Source organism: Megascapheus bottae, chromosome 28 (assembly GCF_031878675.1).
Source record: "Megascapheus bottae isolate mThoBot1 chromosome 28, mThoBot2.hap1, whole genome shotgun sequence".
In the NCBI taxonomy this organism is placed as follows: Eukaryota; Metazoa; Chordata; class Mammalia; order Rodentia; family Geomyidae; genus Megascapheus; species Megascapheus bottae.
The window spans coordinates 13103244-13116793 of record NC_143536.1 but is presented as its reverse complement, the minus strand read 5'-3'; the positions used below and the strand labels follow the sequence as shown (position 1 = coordinate 13116793).

At 57.8% G+C, this 13550-nt stretch overlaps 1 protein-coding gene across 2 annotated transcripts in view; it reads right to left on the bottom strand.

The window, feature by feature from the left end:
- Window positions 1-788: 788 nt before the first annotated feature.
- Window positions 789-13550, bottom strand: part of Osbp2 (oxysterol binding protein 2) — a 95079-nt gene continuing 82317 nt past the window's right edge. Inside the window, exons 4-14 of one of the 2 annotated variants that reach the window (XM_090320471.1) lie at window positions 6971-7163; window positions 6117-6234; window positions 4901-4955; window positions 4581-4727; window positions 3655-3900; window positions 2934-3054; window positions 2630-2733; window positions 2449-2544; window positions 2186-2370; window positions 1306-1532; window positions 789-1016 (exon numbers count right to left, since the gene is read on the bottom strand). In XM_090320471.1, coding sequence (XP_090176597.1) covers window positions 871-1016; window positions 1306-1532; window positions 2186-2370; window positions 2449-2544; window positions 2630-2733; window positions 2934-3054; window positions 3655-3900; window positions 4581-4727; window positions 4901-4955; window positions 6117-6234; window positions 6971-7163 — 1638 coding nt within the window. In that variant the 3' untranslated portion in view covers window positions 789-870. The remainder of the gene's footprint in view (window positions 1017-1305; window positions 1533-2185; window positions 2371-2448; window positions 2545-2629; window positions 2734-2933; window positions 3055-3654; window positions 3901-4580; window positions 4728-4900; window positions 4956-6116; window positions 6235-6970; window positions 7164-13550) is intronic. The other variant, XM_090320472.1, reaches the window with a different exon arrangement.

The window sequence follows — 13550 nt, the reverse complement described above, 5'->3', positions numbered from 1 at the left end:
CAGGGCACAGCTGACAGGAGGCTAAACTCAGACAGCATTGCCGTCTTCATCATTTTTCACTTTTACGAATCATAGAAATTTAAGCAAAATAGCTATTTTATATATATTTATATATCATATATATGTTAGGCAAATAAAGAGTTGGGGGGGGGCTATTGCGCTGGAGCACCCCGGATTCCACCTAAGGACAAGGCGAGGCGCAGGAATGGACCTGGGTCACCAGCCCAGGTACAGAGAGGGGTTTGTTCCTTATTGCTGATTTGGGGCCCTGTTCTGGGGCGGGAGCACCTGCCAGGCCCTGCCTTCCAGCCTTCCTGGCCTCTGGGGGTGGGGTGCGGGGTGTGTGGGGGCTCCAGGCTGGTGGGGAAGGGGCTGTGCTCTAACTCAAAGAGGTCTGGCTTTCCAGATGTCTCTGAAAAAAAACTAAGAGAAGAGGGGACGGGCAGGGAGAAGTGGGCTTCGGCCAGGGGCGGGTGGCGAGGAAGCTCGCTTGGAAAGAGCACTAAGTGCTGTACTAAAAATATTACTGCAAAAGAAATGGATTGTTTTTTCTTAAAAAAAAAGTCAAAAGAGGCTCCCCGGGGGGGCCTCTCTCCCCTGCACTGTGGGCTGGTGACCGGAGCAGCCCACGGCCCGGGCCAGCCGGCCTGAGTTGTGGGAACTGGGGTGCCCACGGGGCCCCGTCCACGGTGAAGGGACCCGGGTGACCTGGCGCACCTGGGGGCTGAAAAGAACCCAGGTCAGCCCTTCCCCCTTCTAATGGAAGAGGGGCAGAAAGAGAGGAGAGGAGAGAAGTGGGTGGGGAGGGCCATTCAGTGTTAAATCCAGTGCATTAAAGAGAGGGGGGCCTGGCTGTGCCGCAGGGGGCGCTCAGAAGATGTTGGGGCACATGTGCCAGTCTTGCTTCTCCTTGGCCTCCCAGTAGCCGCCCTTGTACACACAGGCTGTCTCTCCGGTCAGCGGGTCCAGCCTCTTCTCGAACCACAGGGGCATGTAGCTCTCAGACTCCTTCTCTGCTGGGCAGGTGAGCAGCGAGGTCAGCGGCGGCTCCCCAGGGCCCCGCTCTCTCCCCCTCTCCTCAATACCCCCACCTCCACCCCACCCGCCCAGCCTCTATCCCCCTCCTCCCAGTACCCCTCCCCCTCCGTTTCTGTTTCTGTCTTCCCCTTGAGCCCTCCACCTGCCTGGTCGCCTCACTTCCCCTCCCTCCAATCTGCTCTGTCTGTCTCTGTCTATCTAGCTGTCTGTGTGTCTGTCTCTGCCCTCTGTCTGTCTCATCTCTGTGTCTGTATCTTGTCTCCCCACCTTCATCCGAGGTGCAGCCAGGGGCACACGACTCCATCCTGCGGCGTCGGGTCAGGCGCTGCTTCTCCTCGAGCCGCTGCTTCTCGGTGTTGGCCTCGTCCCAGCGCCCCTTCTCCATCAGCCGCTGGTCGGGTCGCATGCGGCTGTCGGTGGGCGCCACGCCTTCCTCCTGTTCGTTGAGGGTCAGCGCCAGCTCCGAGAAGTAATACATGTTCTCCGCGTTCTCTCTGCAAAGGAGGGGGGCGAGCTCTAGGGGACCCCGGATGCCGCCTGGCCCCACCCAGGGGCCCTGTGAGTGGGGCCGGGCAGCGGCCTGCAGGACTCGTCCTGGCGTTTTCAACATGTCATTCATGCGGGGGAGCTTGCTCTTGGCGTCCCGGCTATATTCTTTTACTGGGCTGGAACTGATTCTGCTGCTGTTTTCCTCGCTTTTCCCTTTTGGGGGCAGGGACCCCGGGTTTGGACTTGGGGTCCTGTGCTGGCGAGGCAGGCCTCTCACATCCGCAGCTCTTTTCCTGACTTCTCAGTGGTGATTTTCTTATCAACCAGGCCTATCTTCGATTTCCTTTCTATCTTCTTTGACTCTGGGATAGTTGGAGACACATTTCTTCCTTTTTCTTTATTTTCCTTTTTTTGGTTGGTCATGGGGCTTGAACTCAGGGCCCGGGCAATGTCCCTGAGCCTCTCTCAGCTCGAGCCTTTACCACTTGAGGACTACAGATGTCGGCTGCGTGACTCTGTGCTCCAACCACGTGCTTGCGTGTGCAACGGACACCTACAGGGCTGGTCAGTGTGTGTAGTGGTTCCTATTGTCGGGGGGATCCTCTGCCTGCTCCCTGGCCTCTCCTCTACTCCCCAAGGTCCGACCCCCCCCACTCACGGCAGCGGGTACTTCTTCCACAGGAGCTTGGCCGGCAGCGTCTGGTACACGGTCTTCTGCTTCCCGTCCGAGCTGGGGCTACTGGGGCTGCTGTGCACGATCTTGGAGCATTCCATCTGCTCGTCCCACGAGCCTGACAGCACGTAGTGGGCCCTGTCCTGGCTATCACTCACCACCCCGGTCACCTGGGGATGCCCAGGGCCCGAGTCAGCGCAGGCCGAGCTCGCCCCCCGCCCCGGGGCTGCGGTGGGGGCGCCGGTCACCTTGCGGGCGGCCTCTTTGGAAAAGTAGCTGTAGGGCACGAACTTCAGCTGGCACCGGTCTTTGGTCTTATGGTTCACGATCTCAATGTCCCCTGACTGGTGAGGGCGGGCGGTGGTCAGTGCGGCCCATCCCCCACCCCCCGGCCTGCGCCCCCTTCTCCCAGCCGCCCCCCGCTCTCGCCTGGTCAATCCAGAGCTTGCCGACGATGATGTTGTGGACAGTGGAGGTGCTTTTTCTCCACACGTAGTGGTTCCCGCTCCCCTGGAATTCTAGGTGGATGGCACCTGGAGAAGGGGGTCAGAGGACATGGCGCCCTCCGGTCTGGGCCTCTGGCCAGTCCACCCACTGGCTCAGGGTGGGAGCCAGAGAAATACCCACGCATGCTGGTGCCAAGGCACAGGGGAGGAGGCGGTGGGCACTAGGGGGTGTGGGGGAGGCTCCAGGCTGGTCCCCCGGAGCCCACTGACTCCCCAGCCCAGCTCACCCAGCGGCATGATGGAGATATATTTGCCCCGGAACTTGCTGGCGATGGTGATCTCCTGCCAGAGGCTCCAGCCGTTCTTGGAGAACACATAATGGGCCGCTGAGGGCGGGTGGTGGCTCACCTAGGCCCGGACCACAGGACGTGAACCCAGCTGAAGTCACCCACTTTCCCAGCCGGGGGCCCTGCGGTGGCCCTGGACCCAGGCAGCACCCAATCGCGGGGTCCCCGGCCTGCCCAGCCCTGAGTGAGAAGGGCGTGGCTCTCGGGGAACAGGACACGGGAAGGAGGCTGGGGTCCATACTTCACACTGGGCCGGGGGCGCTCTCACCCCCAGGGTTGCATTCTGTCACCCCCACCAGACCCCGGGACATGTGCCCAGCCCTTCTCAACTCCCCCAGCTTTGCCTCACTCCACCACACCGGCCCTGTGGGCCCATCTCACTCTCTGGGGCGCCCTGAGGTTTTGAGGCCTTTGCCAGGCTCCAAACCCAGCCTTGCCCTGAGCCCCAGCTGCCTCCATTCAGACACCCCACCGGGGCCACTGTCACACGCGCAGCGTCCTGTCTGGCCAGAGGTCTCCTCGCCCACCCCTGGGCCTGGAAGTATAGACTTCACCTGCCACCCCCCGCCCACCATGGGTACCTGTGCCCAGCGGTTGGCCACCCATGGTGTGGTAGCCACAGGCAGGATCGGGAGGCCAGGGCCAGCCCAGGGGGCCTCACCTGCTCACAGAGGGAGCGCAGGCCCATGTCCTCCAGGCGGTCCAGCTCGAAGGTCTCCCCCAGCATGGGGTTGAAGGGCTTGGCGATGCGGTGCACGGTGGTGGAGTACGAGGACACAGAGAAGGCGGCCACCAGGCACATCTGCTCCACCGAGCTGGTGCAGTGCACCGCCTTGTCCAGCAGGTGGTGGTACTCCAGGTCCTCCGTCAGCCGCTGGAGCATGGACAGGGGCTCGTTGAAGTTCACCTGCCCGCGTGGAGGAAGAGGTCAGTCCAGGCGCTGGGCCCTGGGTCACGGCAGCACACTCTAAAGGACCTATGTGCTCTGATGGTGCCTTCACCATGATTGTCCCTTTGTCCCCCTGTCGTCCAGCACTGAGGCCCCACCCCAGCCCCTCCTCACTTTCTGATGAGCTTTACTTATGCAGGTGCTGGGCAGGCAGGATGGGAGGGACACCCAGTGGCTAAGCCGCCCACCGCAGAGGTGGGCTTCTTCCTTGGATTTGGGGCTGTCATCTAAGCTTGCTTTTTAGGGCCCCCGTGAAGAGGCCTTCGCAGGACAGGTGGGGTGATGGGTGGGGCGTGCCTCAGGCACCCCGCCCCCCATACAGGATCTTTTGTTGTAGTCTTTCTTGTGCTACCTAGCGCCATACCCCAGATGCCCGGAAGGGAGCACTGTGGCTCCACTGTGAGACGTGGACACAGGCCGGAGACAGATGGACCTCAGGAGTCCCGCAAACCCTTTTATGGTGGAGGACAGTGCAGCCTGGGGGCACAGGGGGCCCAGCTCTGCCCTTGGACATCTGGGTTACAGGACAGCTGGGGCGCGGTGAGGCCCCGACTGGCCCGGAGTCACCCCCTGTCTCCTCCTGCTTTTTGGGGATTTGGTTGACCAACACCTTGTTCCTCGGGTTCTGTCCCGCGCACCGGCATGGGGATCCTGGACAGCTCGCGGCCGATGCAGTTCTTCATGATGCTCCAGAGGTTAAGGCTGTAGTTGGGCTTGTCGGGGATGCGGGCACGCCTCTTGACTTTGGACAAACCCTTGGGTCCCATCGAGGCACTGTCTAACACCTGCCGGGGAAGTGGCACCCCCTCTCAGCAGAGCCCCCAGGCCAGCCGGCTGGGCCATACTGCCAGGCTGGCTCTGCTTGGGATCCGGGGTTGGAGACGGCCTGAGAGTGGGGGCTGCCCAGGGGTCCGCGCCCGGGCCCCAGGCTGCCTCTTGGCCAATCTCCCTCACTCACATTGTCTGCCGAGGTCCAGTCCACAGAGCTCGACACAGGTCCCTCTTCGGATTTTCTGCAGGACACCAACAGGGAAAGTCCCTCTTTAAAATTATTTTCTCCCCCTCACCCCCATGTCTGTCGTGGGGCTTGAAGACTAGTGCTCTACCACTTTCACAGTTCCACTTCTAGTTTTCAGGTCGTTAGTTGGAGATAAGAGTTTCATGGACTTTCCTGACCAACCTGGCTTTGAACCACAATCCTCAGCTGTGAGCCACCAGCACCTGGCCTGAATTAGTTATTTTCAAGGTAGAGTCTGGCCTGGACTGCAATCCTCCTATTTGCTTTCCTCGTTACTGGGATGACAACAATATATGACCCTGCCCAGCCACTGACAGAGATGAAGTCTTGTGAACTTTTTTTAGTGCCAGTCTGGGGCTTGAACTCAGGGCCTGGGCGCTGTCCTTGAGCCTCTTTGTGCTCAAGGCTAGCGTTCTACCACTTGAGCCACAGCCACTTCTGGCTTTTTATGAGTAGTTTATTGGGTATAAAAGTTTCATGGAATGTTCTGCCTAGACTAGCTTCAAACTGTGATTCTCAGGGCTTATCTTCCTGAGTAGCTAGGATTACAGGCATGAGCCGTGGGTTTGTAGACTTCTTTTAGCCAGGGCTGGCCTCCAACCTTGGTTCCTCCATTTCAATGTCCTAGGTAGTTATAATTACAGGCTGAGGGATCACACACTTTTTATAAAGACAGACTTGCGAATAAAAACCAACCCTTGACATTGCAGGGGTGGGGGGGGGACTAGTTGTGGACCTTGTGCTGTTCTGAGAAGAAAATGAGCAGTTGGCACCTGCGCGATTTTCCCTGTGCCCTAGTGACAGCTAGCTCGGTCAGTGGCGGTGCTTGATTTCTATTCTAAATACCAGGCCATGGCCATGGTGGGGTCTGAACTTGGGGCCTGTGCTTCCCGAGCACACCCCCAGCTCTATTTTTCAGGTGCATTTTTGTGGCAAGCCAGCCTCAGACGGCAATCCTGCTACCTAGGCCTCTGAGGAGGCTTGCAGCTGGGAGAACAGAACCTAAGCCCACACTCCACCTGAAACAGACTTAAAGCCTGAAGTACAGAGCTGGCCAAAGACCAGATGGAGCGAGTCAAGCAGGAAAGGCTGACCTTTGGGGCCGGGGGCGGGGGGGGGGGAGAGGGGGAAGCTGTCCCACCCACAGAGGGCCCACCTGTCTTCCTTGGACTCTGTGATCACGGTGATGAAGGATGTGGAGTCTTCCATTGCGTCGAAGTACTCGGTATCTTCATCTTCCTCACTGTCCTCTCCTTTAGTAGTCAAGAGGCTTCCTAGAAGCACAGAGTTCCTGCCTCGATGTAGGTCTCAGAAAGGAAGAGAGCTGGGACCATTCAGGCCCTGTCTCTCTGCCCCACCCTCACCTCCCCTCCTCTCTACCCTGGACTGTATGTGCTGGCCTTCCTTCCTTCCTTCCTTTCAACAAGCTGCTGCTCCAGTGCCTCCTCCTGGAAGCCTTTCCTGATCTCTTGACATGGTAAGCCTGTCTAACACCCAGCTTCCCTTCTTTCTTTTCTTTTTTTTTTTGACAGTTCTGGATCTTAAACTCAGGGCCTGGGCACCATCCCTGAGTTTCTTTTGCTCAAGGCTAGTATTCTACCACTTGAGCCACAACACTACATCCAGATTTTTCTGGATATGTGGTACTGAAGAATCAAACACAGGGCTTCATGCATACTAGACAAGCACTCTACCATTAAGCCACACTCCAGTCTCCCAGGGTGCCTGCATCCCCAGACTGGAAGCAGCCTCGGGGTATCTGAGCAGCACTGCCACAGGGAAGAACACTGGGCTAACTGAGGTCTGAACTCAAGCATGAGACATCCATCATCACAGAAATAAAGGCAGGGGTTGGCCAGACAAGCTCAAACACAGTGGGTTAAGGTAGGGGTGTGTGTGGGGGGGTTCACACATAGGAATGGGGGTATACAATGAACTGCAAGCAAAGCTGGTGGGGAGAGGGAGGCTGAGGGTAGAGGATGGACCCCTGAGGCCCAAGGCCACGCATACCCTGGCTGAAGGTCTGGCAGGGGTCAGCGTTGCGGCCGGGGGCACTGCGGAAGGCTCGCTCGAGGCTGTTGTGCTGCTTGGCCAGCTGCTCGATGGTCTCCTCCAGGTGGACCCGCTGCTCCTGCTCATACTGCAGGGCCCGCTGCCATTTCCGGCTGTGTGTCTCTGCTAGTTCCAGGAAGTCCCTGCAGGCCTGCGAAGGAGCAATCCAGGCTGTCACTGCCTGTCTACCTCAGCCCCCTGAAGCTGGGGTCCCCCAACTCCACACTGCCGCCGCCTCATGGGATGCCAGGGCTCTTAGAAAACAGAGATGGGATCACAGTGCCTCTGACCCTGGAAATAAGACCTGAGCTGCAGCCATTCCTAGAAAGTGTGGAGTCCAAGCCAGGAAGCCCTGGATTTATCCTTTCTGGACACCTTCTTTATCCCAGTGGGCATGGTCGCATTTCCTAGGCCCAGTCCTATGGGGTCCCCAGCCCCACCACCCCCCTGCCAGTCACCCTGAGCTCACTATCCAAGCCCTTGGTCCAAAATTGGCCTCTGTGACAAAGACCCACCAGCCTCCGCGCCAACAGCACGCTGCTGAGTTTGGCCAGTTTCTCTGATCACTTTCTAACCCTCTTCCCAGGAGTGCTCCGATACTCAGCTGGTGCTGAGACCCAGTTCCAGGGCTCAGACTGGAGGGAGCTAGTGGAATGGGGGTCCTAGGCTCCCCTGGACAGTAGCCCCTCAGGGGCAGCAGGATCTCTGGTGGCCTAGCTGGCTATGATAAGGACCCGAGGGACCAGACACTGTCCCTAAGCTTTTTCACTCAAGGCTGGAGCTCTACTGCTGAAGCCATAGCCACTTCCGGCCTCTTGGTTTTTTGAGGAGTTTGCTTGCCCAGGATGGCTTTGAACCATGATCCTCAGGTCTCATCCTCCTGAGTAGCTGGGATGACAGGCATGAGCAATCGGCACTCGACCAGCTGCACCTCCTGCCTTTTCCACAGGCCAGCGCTGGCACACTCCTTCCACCTCCTTTAACACCTATGGCGGGGCAGAGCAAGGCCACTTCTAACCCTTCTGAAGAGGCAGAGGGGGGACGGCGGCAAAGCATTGTGGGAAAGGGCGCATCATTAGGAGTTAGAAGAATGGCTGTAGCAAAGCCCTGGGACCCTCTCAGCCCCGGTCCTCATGCGGTGGCAGAAACAGTAATGTCAGATGCACTCGGTGTTCCCAGTGGGCTCTGGCTCAGCTCGCCTGGCACAGGTACAAGTGAATCATCCCCACTTGACAGATGGGGAAACTGAGGCTCACTCCCTGAGAACTTTCCCCATCAAGGACACAAGGACAAGAGTGAGTATTCCCTCCATCCTAATCTCCAAAGGCCTGGTTGCTGGTCCTCCCTCTGGCCACACCTAAGCAGGGATTTGTCCTGACCTGGCTCGCAGGGCGTGGGGGTGGGGTGTCTTTTTATCCCATGCTCTTAACAGCTTCCAGGTCGCCCTTGGCTCCTTCAGCTATTTAGTCTGTAAATGTGGGCTCTGTATGGCTCCCCAAGGACGGGGTGAACAGCTCTCCTAGGCTCTCCCATACCTGGCTCCCAGGCTGATTCTGGTGACCCAGAGTCCAGGCCTCTACAGCCCTGCCTCCTGTGGCCTCCCTGCCTTCCCCCTGCAACCCACAGGCCAGATGAGGGTGAGCACCCCGCAGCACACACCACAGCCACCAGACCACAAGGCACCCAGGCCAGCCCGGCCAGTGGACACAAGAAGTACGGAAGGGGCCAGGAGTGTGGCCTCGTGGTAGCGTGCTTGCCTAGCACGCACAGGGCCCTGGGTTCTATTCTTTTGTACCACAAACAGAAAAAGCTAGAAGTAGTGCTGTGACTCAAGTGGAAGAGCGCTAGCCTTGAACAAAGTGTCCAAGAACAGTGCCCAGGCCCTGAGTTCAAGTCCCAGGACTGGCAGGAAAAAAAAAAAAAGTGAGGAAGGAGTATTATCCCCCCGGTGTTGGAACATTCTAGACTCCACAGAGGTCCTGTGGGATGGGTGGACAGACACTTCCACCCCACTCCAAGATAGAGGAACCAAGAGGTTCAGGTGTCAGAGAAAGGTGGCTACAGAGCCACACCTGGGGCCCAGATCCTCAACCCAGATTCCCTCTGCCTCCTGTTCGCCTGACTGCTCCTGTCACCCAGCCCAAGCACACAACCTAGTGGCAGCCCCTGCCACCTGCCTGCCCACCAGCGAGTGAGACCCTGGCACAGAGAGCTGCTGGGCGGGGCAGTGAGGACAGGTGCTGGGCTACTTTGCTTCTTCCTCGTATTCCCCCTCCTCCACGCCACCCCCAAACCACAACACTGGGGCCCAGGACAAAGGACTGCCCAGATCAGCAGGGGCACGCACCTGGGAGCCAGCGTGGCTGAGGGGTGGGCAGGTACCTCAGACCCCCAGGTATCTGCTGGTCTGTAGGTGCAGCCTATGGCTTAACACACTCTACACAACGCCTCTGCCTCCTTGCTCTGTTCCATCCCCACAGCTCCCAGCACTCCTCCATTCCACCTGCCCACCATTCCCCCTCCAGCACACAGCCCTGAAGCGCATGAGCTGTGCCTTATAAAGGGGCCACAGGACCTCAGACTGGGCTGAGCTTCCTAAAGGCAAAAGCAAATGAACCCAGAGCACAGATGAAGTAGATTCCCTCTTCCTATACTTTAAACATGATCACGTGGGCCTGGGGAGATGGCGTACACCTGTAACCCAGCTAATTGGGAAGTGTGTCCAGCGGGAAGCCATCCTGAGCAGGAAGCTATCGAGAGTTCCTATCTCGACCAACAAGCTGAGTGTGGGGGCGCATGCCTGGGAGTCCCAGCCCCACGAGGGGGCCCACAGGGAGGACTGTGGGCTGAGACTGACCTCTAGCAAAAATGCAAAAACTGATCTTCAACAATAAGACCAAGATCGGGGGAAGGACTGCGGGTGTGATTCAATGAGTAGAATGCCTGCAAGAGTGAGGCCACGAGTTCAAACGCCCCAATTCTACCAAAAGGAAAATAAAAACCCCTGTTCTCACCCAGATGGCGGCAGCCTCTCCAAGGAGTGCCTTCCGATCCTGCCCTGCCCATCTCTGACCGCCGGACCCACCACGTCTTGTGAATTCTTGCCCTTCTCTGATCCATCCCAAACACATCTGGTTATTCTGTCCTGGCCCCTTTCCTTCCTCCATAGCTGCCCTCAGGCTGCTTCTCATGAGGGCAGGGGATTGCCGAGGCCACAGAGACATATAGAGAGACATGGGGTACAACACACCCTGGTCCTGTCTCCGAGGCCATGTGGCCTCTGTCTACCTCCAAGTGTGACATGGTGACAGAAAGTCAAATCCCCTGGGCAGCGGGTGGCATCTGCTGATCACAGAATGTCACGGTCACCCAAAGACAGGAGAGCTTGGCGGCAGCCTGTATTGTTCATGTGGCTAGGATTCTGCCCCTGTCTCTTGTGGAGGGTGCCTGCTGCAGATGGCCTGCCATGGTCAGCATGTGGAGTGCAGAAGCCCATCTGCGTCTCCTCCTCCCCACTCACCCCCCTCCATGCACCCACCTGGTGTCCATCCCCAACTCCCGGGCTGTCCTCTGCTGCTGCTGGCCTTTGCCAGGCCCCATCCTGGTGCTGCTATGGAGAGAGCCTGGTGCCGGCCTGGCCCCTGCTGTCCTGGAATGCTGAGCTGGGCAGTGTGCTGTGGGCTGTGTGCGCACTAAGCTGGGTTAAGCCTGGGGCCCATGAGGGGGGCCTCTGAGGAGAGACTCCCCTGGTGGGGGGACAGGAAAGGCCTGGTTGACTCAGCCAAGGTCTGCATATAATCACACTTCCCCTGAGGTTCTGTGACAACCCTACCTAGGTGGAGCCAGAAGCCCACCCTCCCCCTCAGCAGGAGAGACTTGGACCCATGCAGAACCCTTGGGGTCCTGGGTCAGAGGAGGAAGGTGGGGGAGGTTCAGCTGAGAGCCCCACATGTCATGACTCCTGCAGAGACCATGGTCTGTGATCTGTGATGTGTGGGGTCAGCTGTCCTCAAATGAGGACAGATTCCAGCCCCAGGACTGCTGAGTGGGACCAGGTGAAAGGGAGATGGATGGGGGGAGTGCTGCTGAGATTGGGAGGGGCAGGCTAGGGGCGGGGCGGCAGGTGTCCCTGGTCTGCTGTGGTACCCCCAAAACAATAAGAACCTTGAAGCCCAGGACAGAAAGGTGGGCCTCCCCTAGGCAGATTTCCAACTCAGCTCCAAGATGGGGTGTCCCAGCCCTGCCGGCCCACTGGGCACTCCCCTCCAGAGACTCTGAGCTGGTAAAGGAGGTTGCAAGTGGTCTGCCCAGGGGAAACTGAGTCACCCATGATGCTATAGGCTCCACAGAAATTTCCTCTGGTCACCTTAAGAAGTGTCCCTAGGACAGATAGAGCGTATCTGACCTGGAAACTTCTGCCCAGCTGTACCCCAAGGGGGGGATTGAGGGGGCTCTAATCGCTTTTGCTGCTCCTAAGCCTAATCCTGCCAGAGACCTGGCTGTTCCTCAAACACAGGCGGGAGAGCAGAAGTGGGGTCCCCAGCATGGGCCCCCTGCCAGGCCTGTGTGTGGCCTCCCCAAATCAGTGGAGGTATGCAGTGGCGAGGACCCCAAGCGGGTGTGACCTGCCAGTGGTGGGGTGGGGTGGACAGCAATTGAACAGGCCAAATGCCAGGAGGGGCCAGGCTGTGTGGCCAGCTGTCTCCAGCCAGCGGCACAGGCAGCAGGTCCCAGGAGGATTCCAGCTGTGGCCACAGCAGTCCTTGTTTGGCACCTGACACCTGCCCTACAGAGGAGTTCAAGCCCCAGAGGCTCTGGGGTGAGCAGGTAGGGGGGCTTTCTTACTCCCCGGGAAGACATAGCGTCATCTCAGGTGTCCAACACTAACACTGAGGCCCCTGAGCTCTCATGCAATGGTTGAGCTCAACTAGGGCTTCTCTGGCAGGACAGGCCACTGTGCTGTGTGTTGTCCGCCCTGGGCTGAGCACCCCCGTGGGTGGTGCTGGCCCCTGGCCTGAGCTGGCTGCTTCTGTGCAGCAAGGGGCCTTGCCCTTCCCCGCATCTGTGGGCTCCCCTAGATGTGGCTCTGTGTGTGTGTGGGGGGGGGGGAGCCAGCTTTCTGCTGCGATGAAAACTCTAAAATAGCTCTTTCCACATATTCAAAATAGTTCACCCCTTTGCACACAGGAACTGGTGCCATCTGGCTGCCGGTTTGCCAAATGACTTGAGACCATTTTGGAGTCTATTTTTACCCAGCTCCCCAGGCCCCAAGTGAGCAAGCTGTTGGGAGCAGAGCAGTGGTCAGCTGGCAGGAACCGTACAGAGCCCTGAAGGCCCGGGCCAGCGCCAGGCCTTAGTCCACAGCCGGCCTTGACGGAGGAACCCACACGTGTCCTAGACAGTGAGGTGCGTGAGACTTTTGGGAAGCTTCTAGCATTCCAGAAGTGAACAGCTACTTAGCCTTGTCTTTATCTCAGCGGCTCTGTGCTGCGCATGTTCCACAGGCATTTGTCCGGACGCCCACGTGTGTGACTGTCTCAGTACCTGTCCCTGCCTGCCCGGGGCTTCTCCCCTTGTCTATGCCCACAGTGCCTTCTACTCCTCCCCTTGTCCCTGACCTCTCTCCAACCAGGTCCATTTGGGTACCCCTTCTTCCATGGACTCTGCCACATTTTTGTTGTTATTGTTGCCAGTCCTGGGGCTTGAATGGAGGGCCTGAGCACTGTCCTTGGGCTTTCTGAAGGCTAGAGCTCTACCACTTGAGCCTCAGCATCACTTCCAGCTTTTATTTTTTTTTTTTGCCAGTTGTGGGGCTTGAACTCAGGACCTGAGCAGTGTCCTTGGACTTTTCTCAAGGTTAGAGCTCTACCACTTGAGCCACAGCACCACTTCCAGCTTTATTCTATATGGTACCGAGGAATCAAACCCAGGTCTTCGTGCATGCTAAGCAAGCACTCTACCACTAGGCCAAACTCCAGGCCCACCTCTAGCTTTTTCTATGTATGTGTTACCAAGGAAGTGAACCCAGGTTTTCTAGCATGCTAGGCAAGCACTCTACCACTAGGCCAAAGTCCTGACCCCATCTCTCACATTGTTTTAAAAAATTCTTGTTTATTTTTTGTGCCAGTCCTGGGGCTTGATCTCAGGTCCTTAGTGCTATCGTTGAGGTTCTTTTGTTTTTGGTTTTTCTTGCTTAAGACTACTGCTCTGCCACTGAACCACAGTTCCACTTCTAGCTCTTATTTTTTCCAGTCCTGGGGCTTGAACTCTGGGCCTGGGTGCTGTCCCTAAGCTTCCTTTTGCTCAAGGCAAGCACTCTACTACTTGGGCAACAGTGCTACTTTTGGCTTTCTTTCTTTCTTTTCTTGAGTAGTTTATTGGAGATAAGTGTCTCACAGCCTTTCCTGCCTGCTGGCTTCTAGCCATAATCCTCAGATCTTAGCTTCCTGAGTATCTAGGATTATAGGTGTGAGCCACCAGCACCTGGCTTCTCCCACCTTCTTATGTCAGGATTTCACAGGTACCCCCATTCTATCAG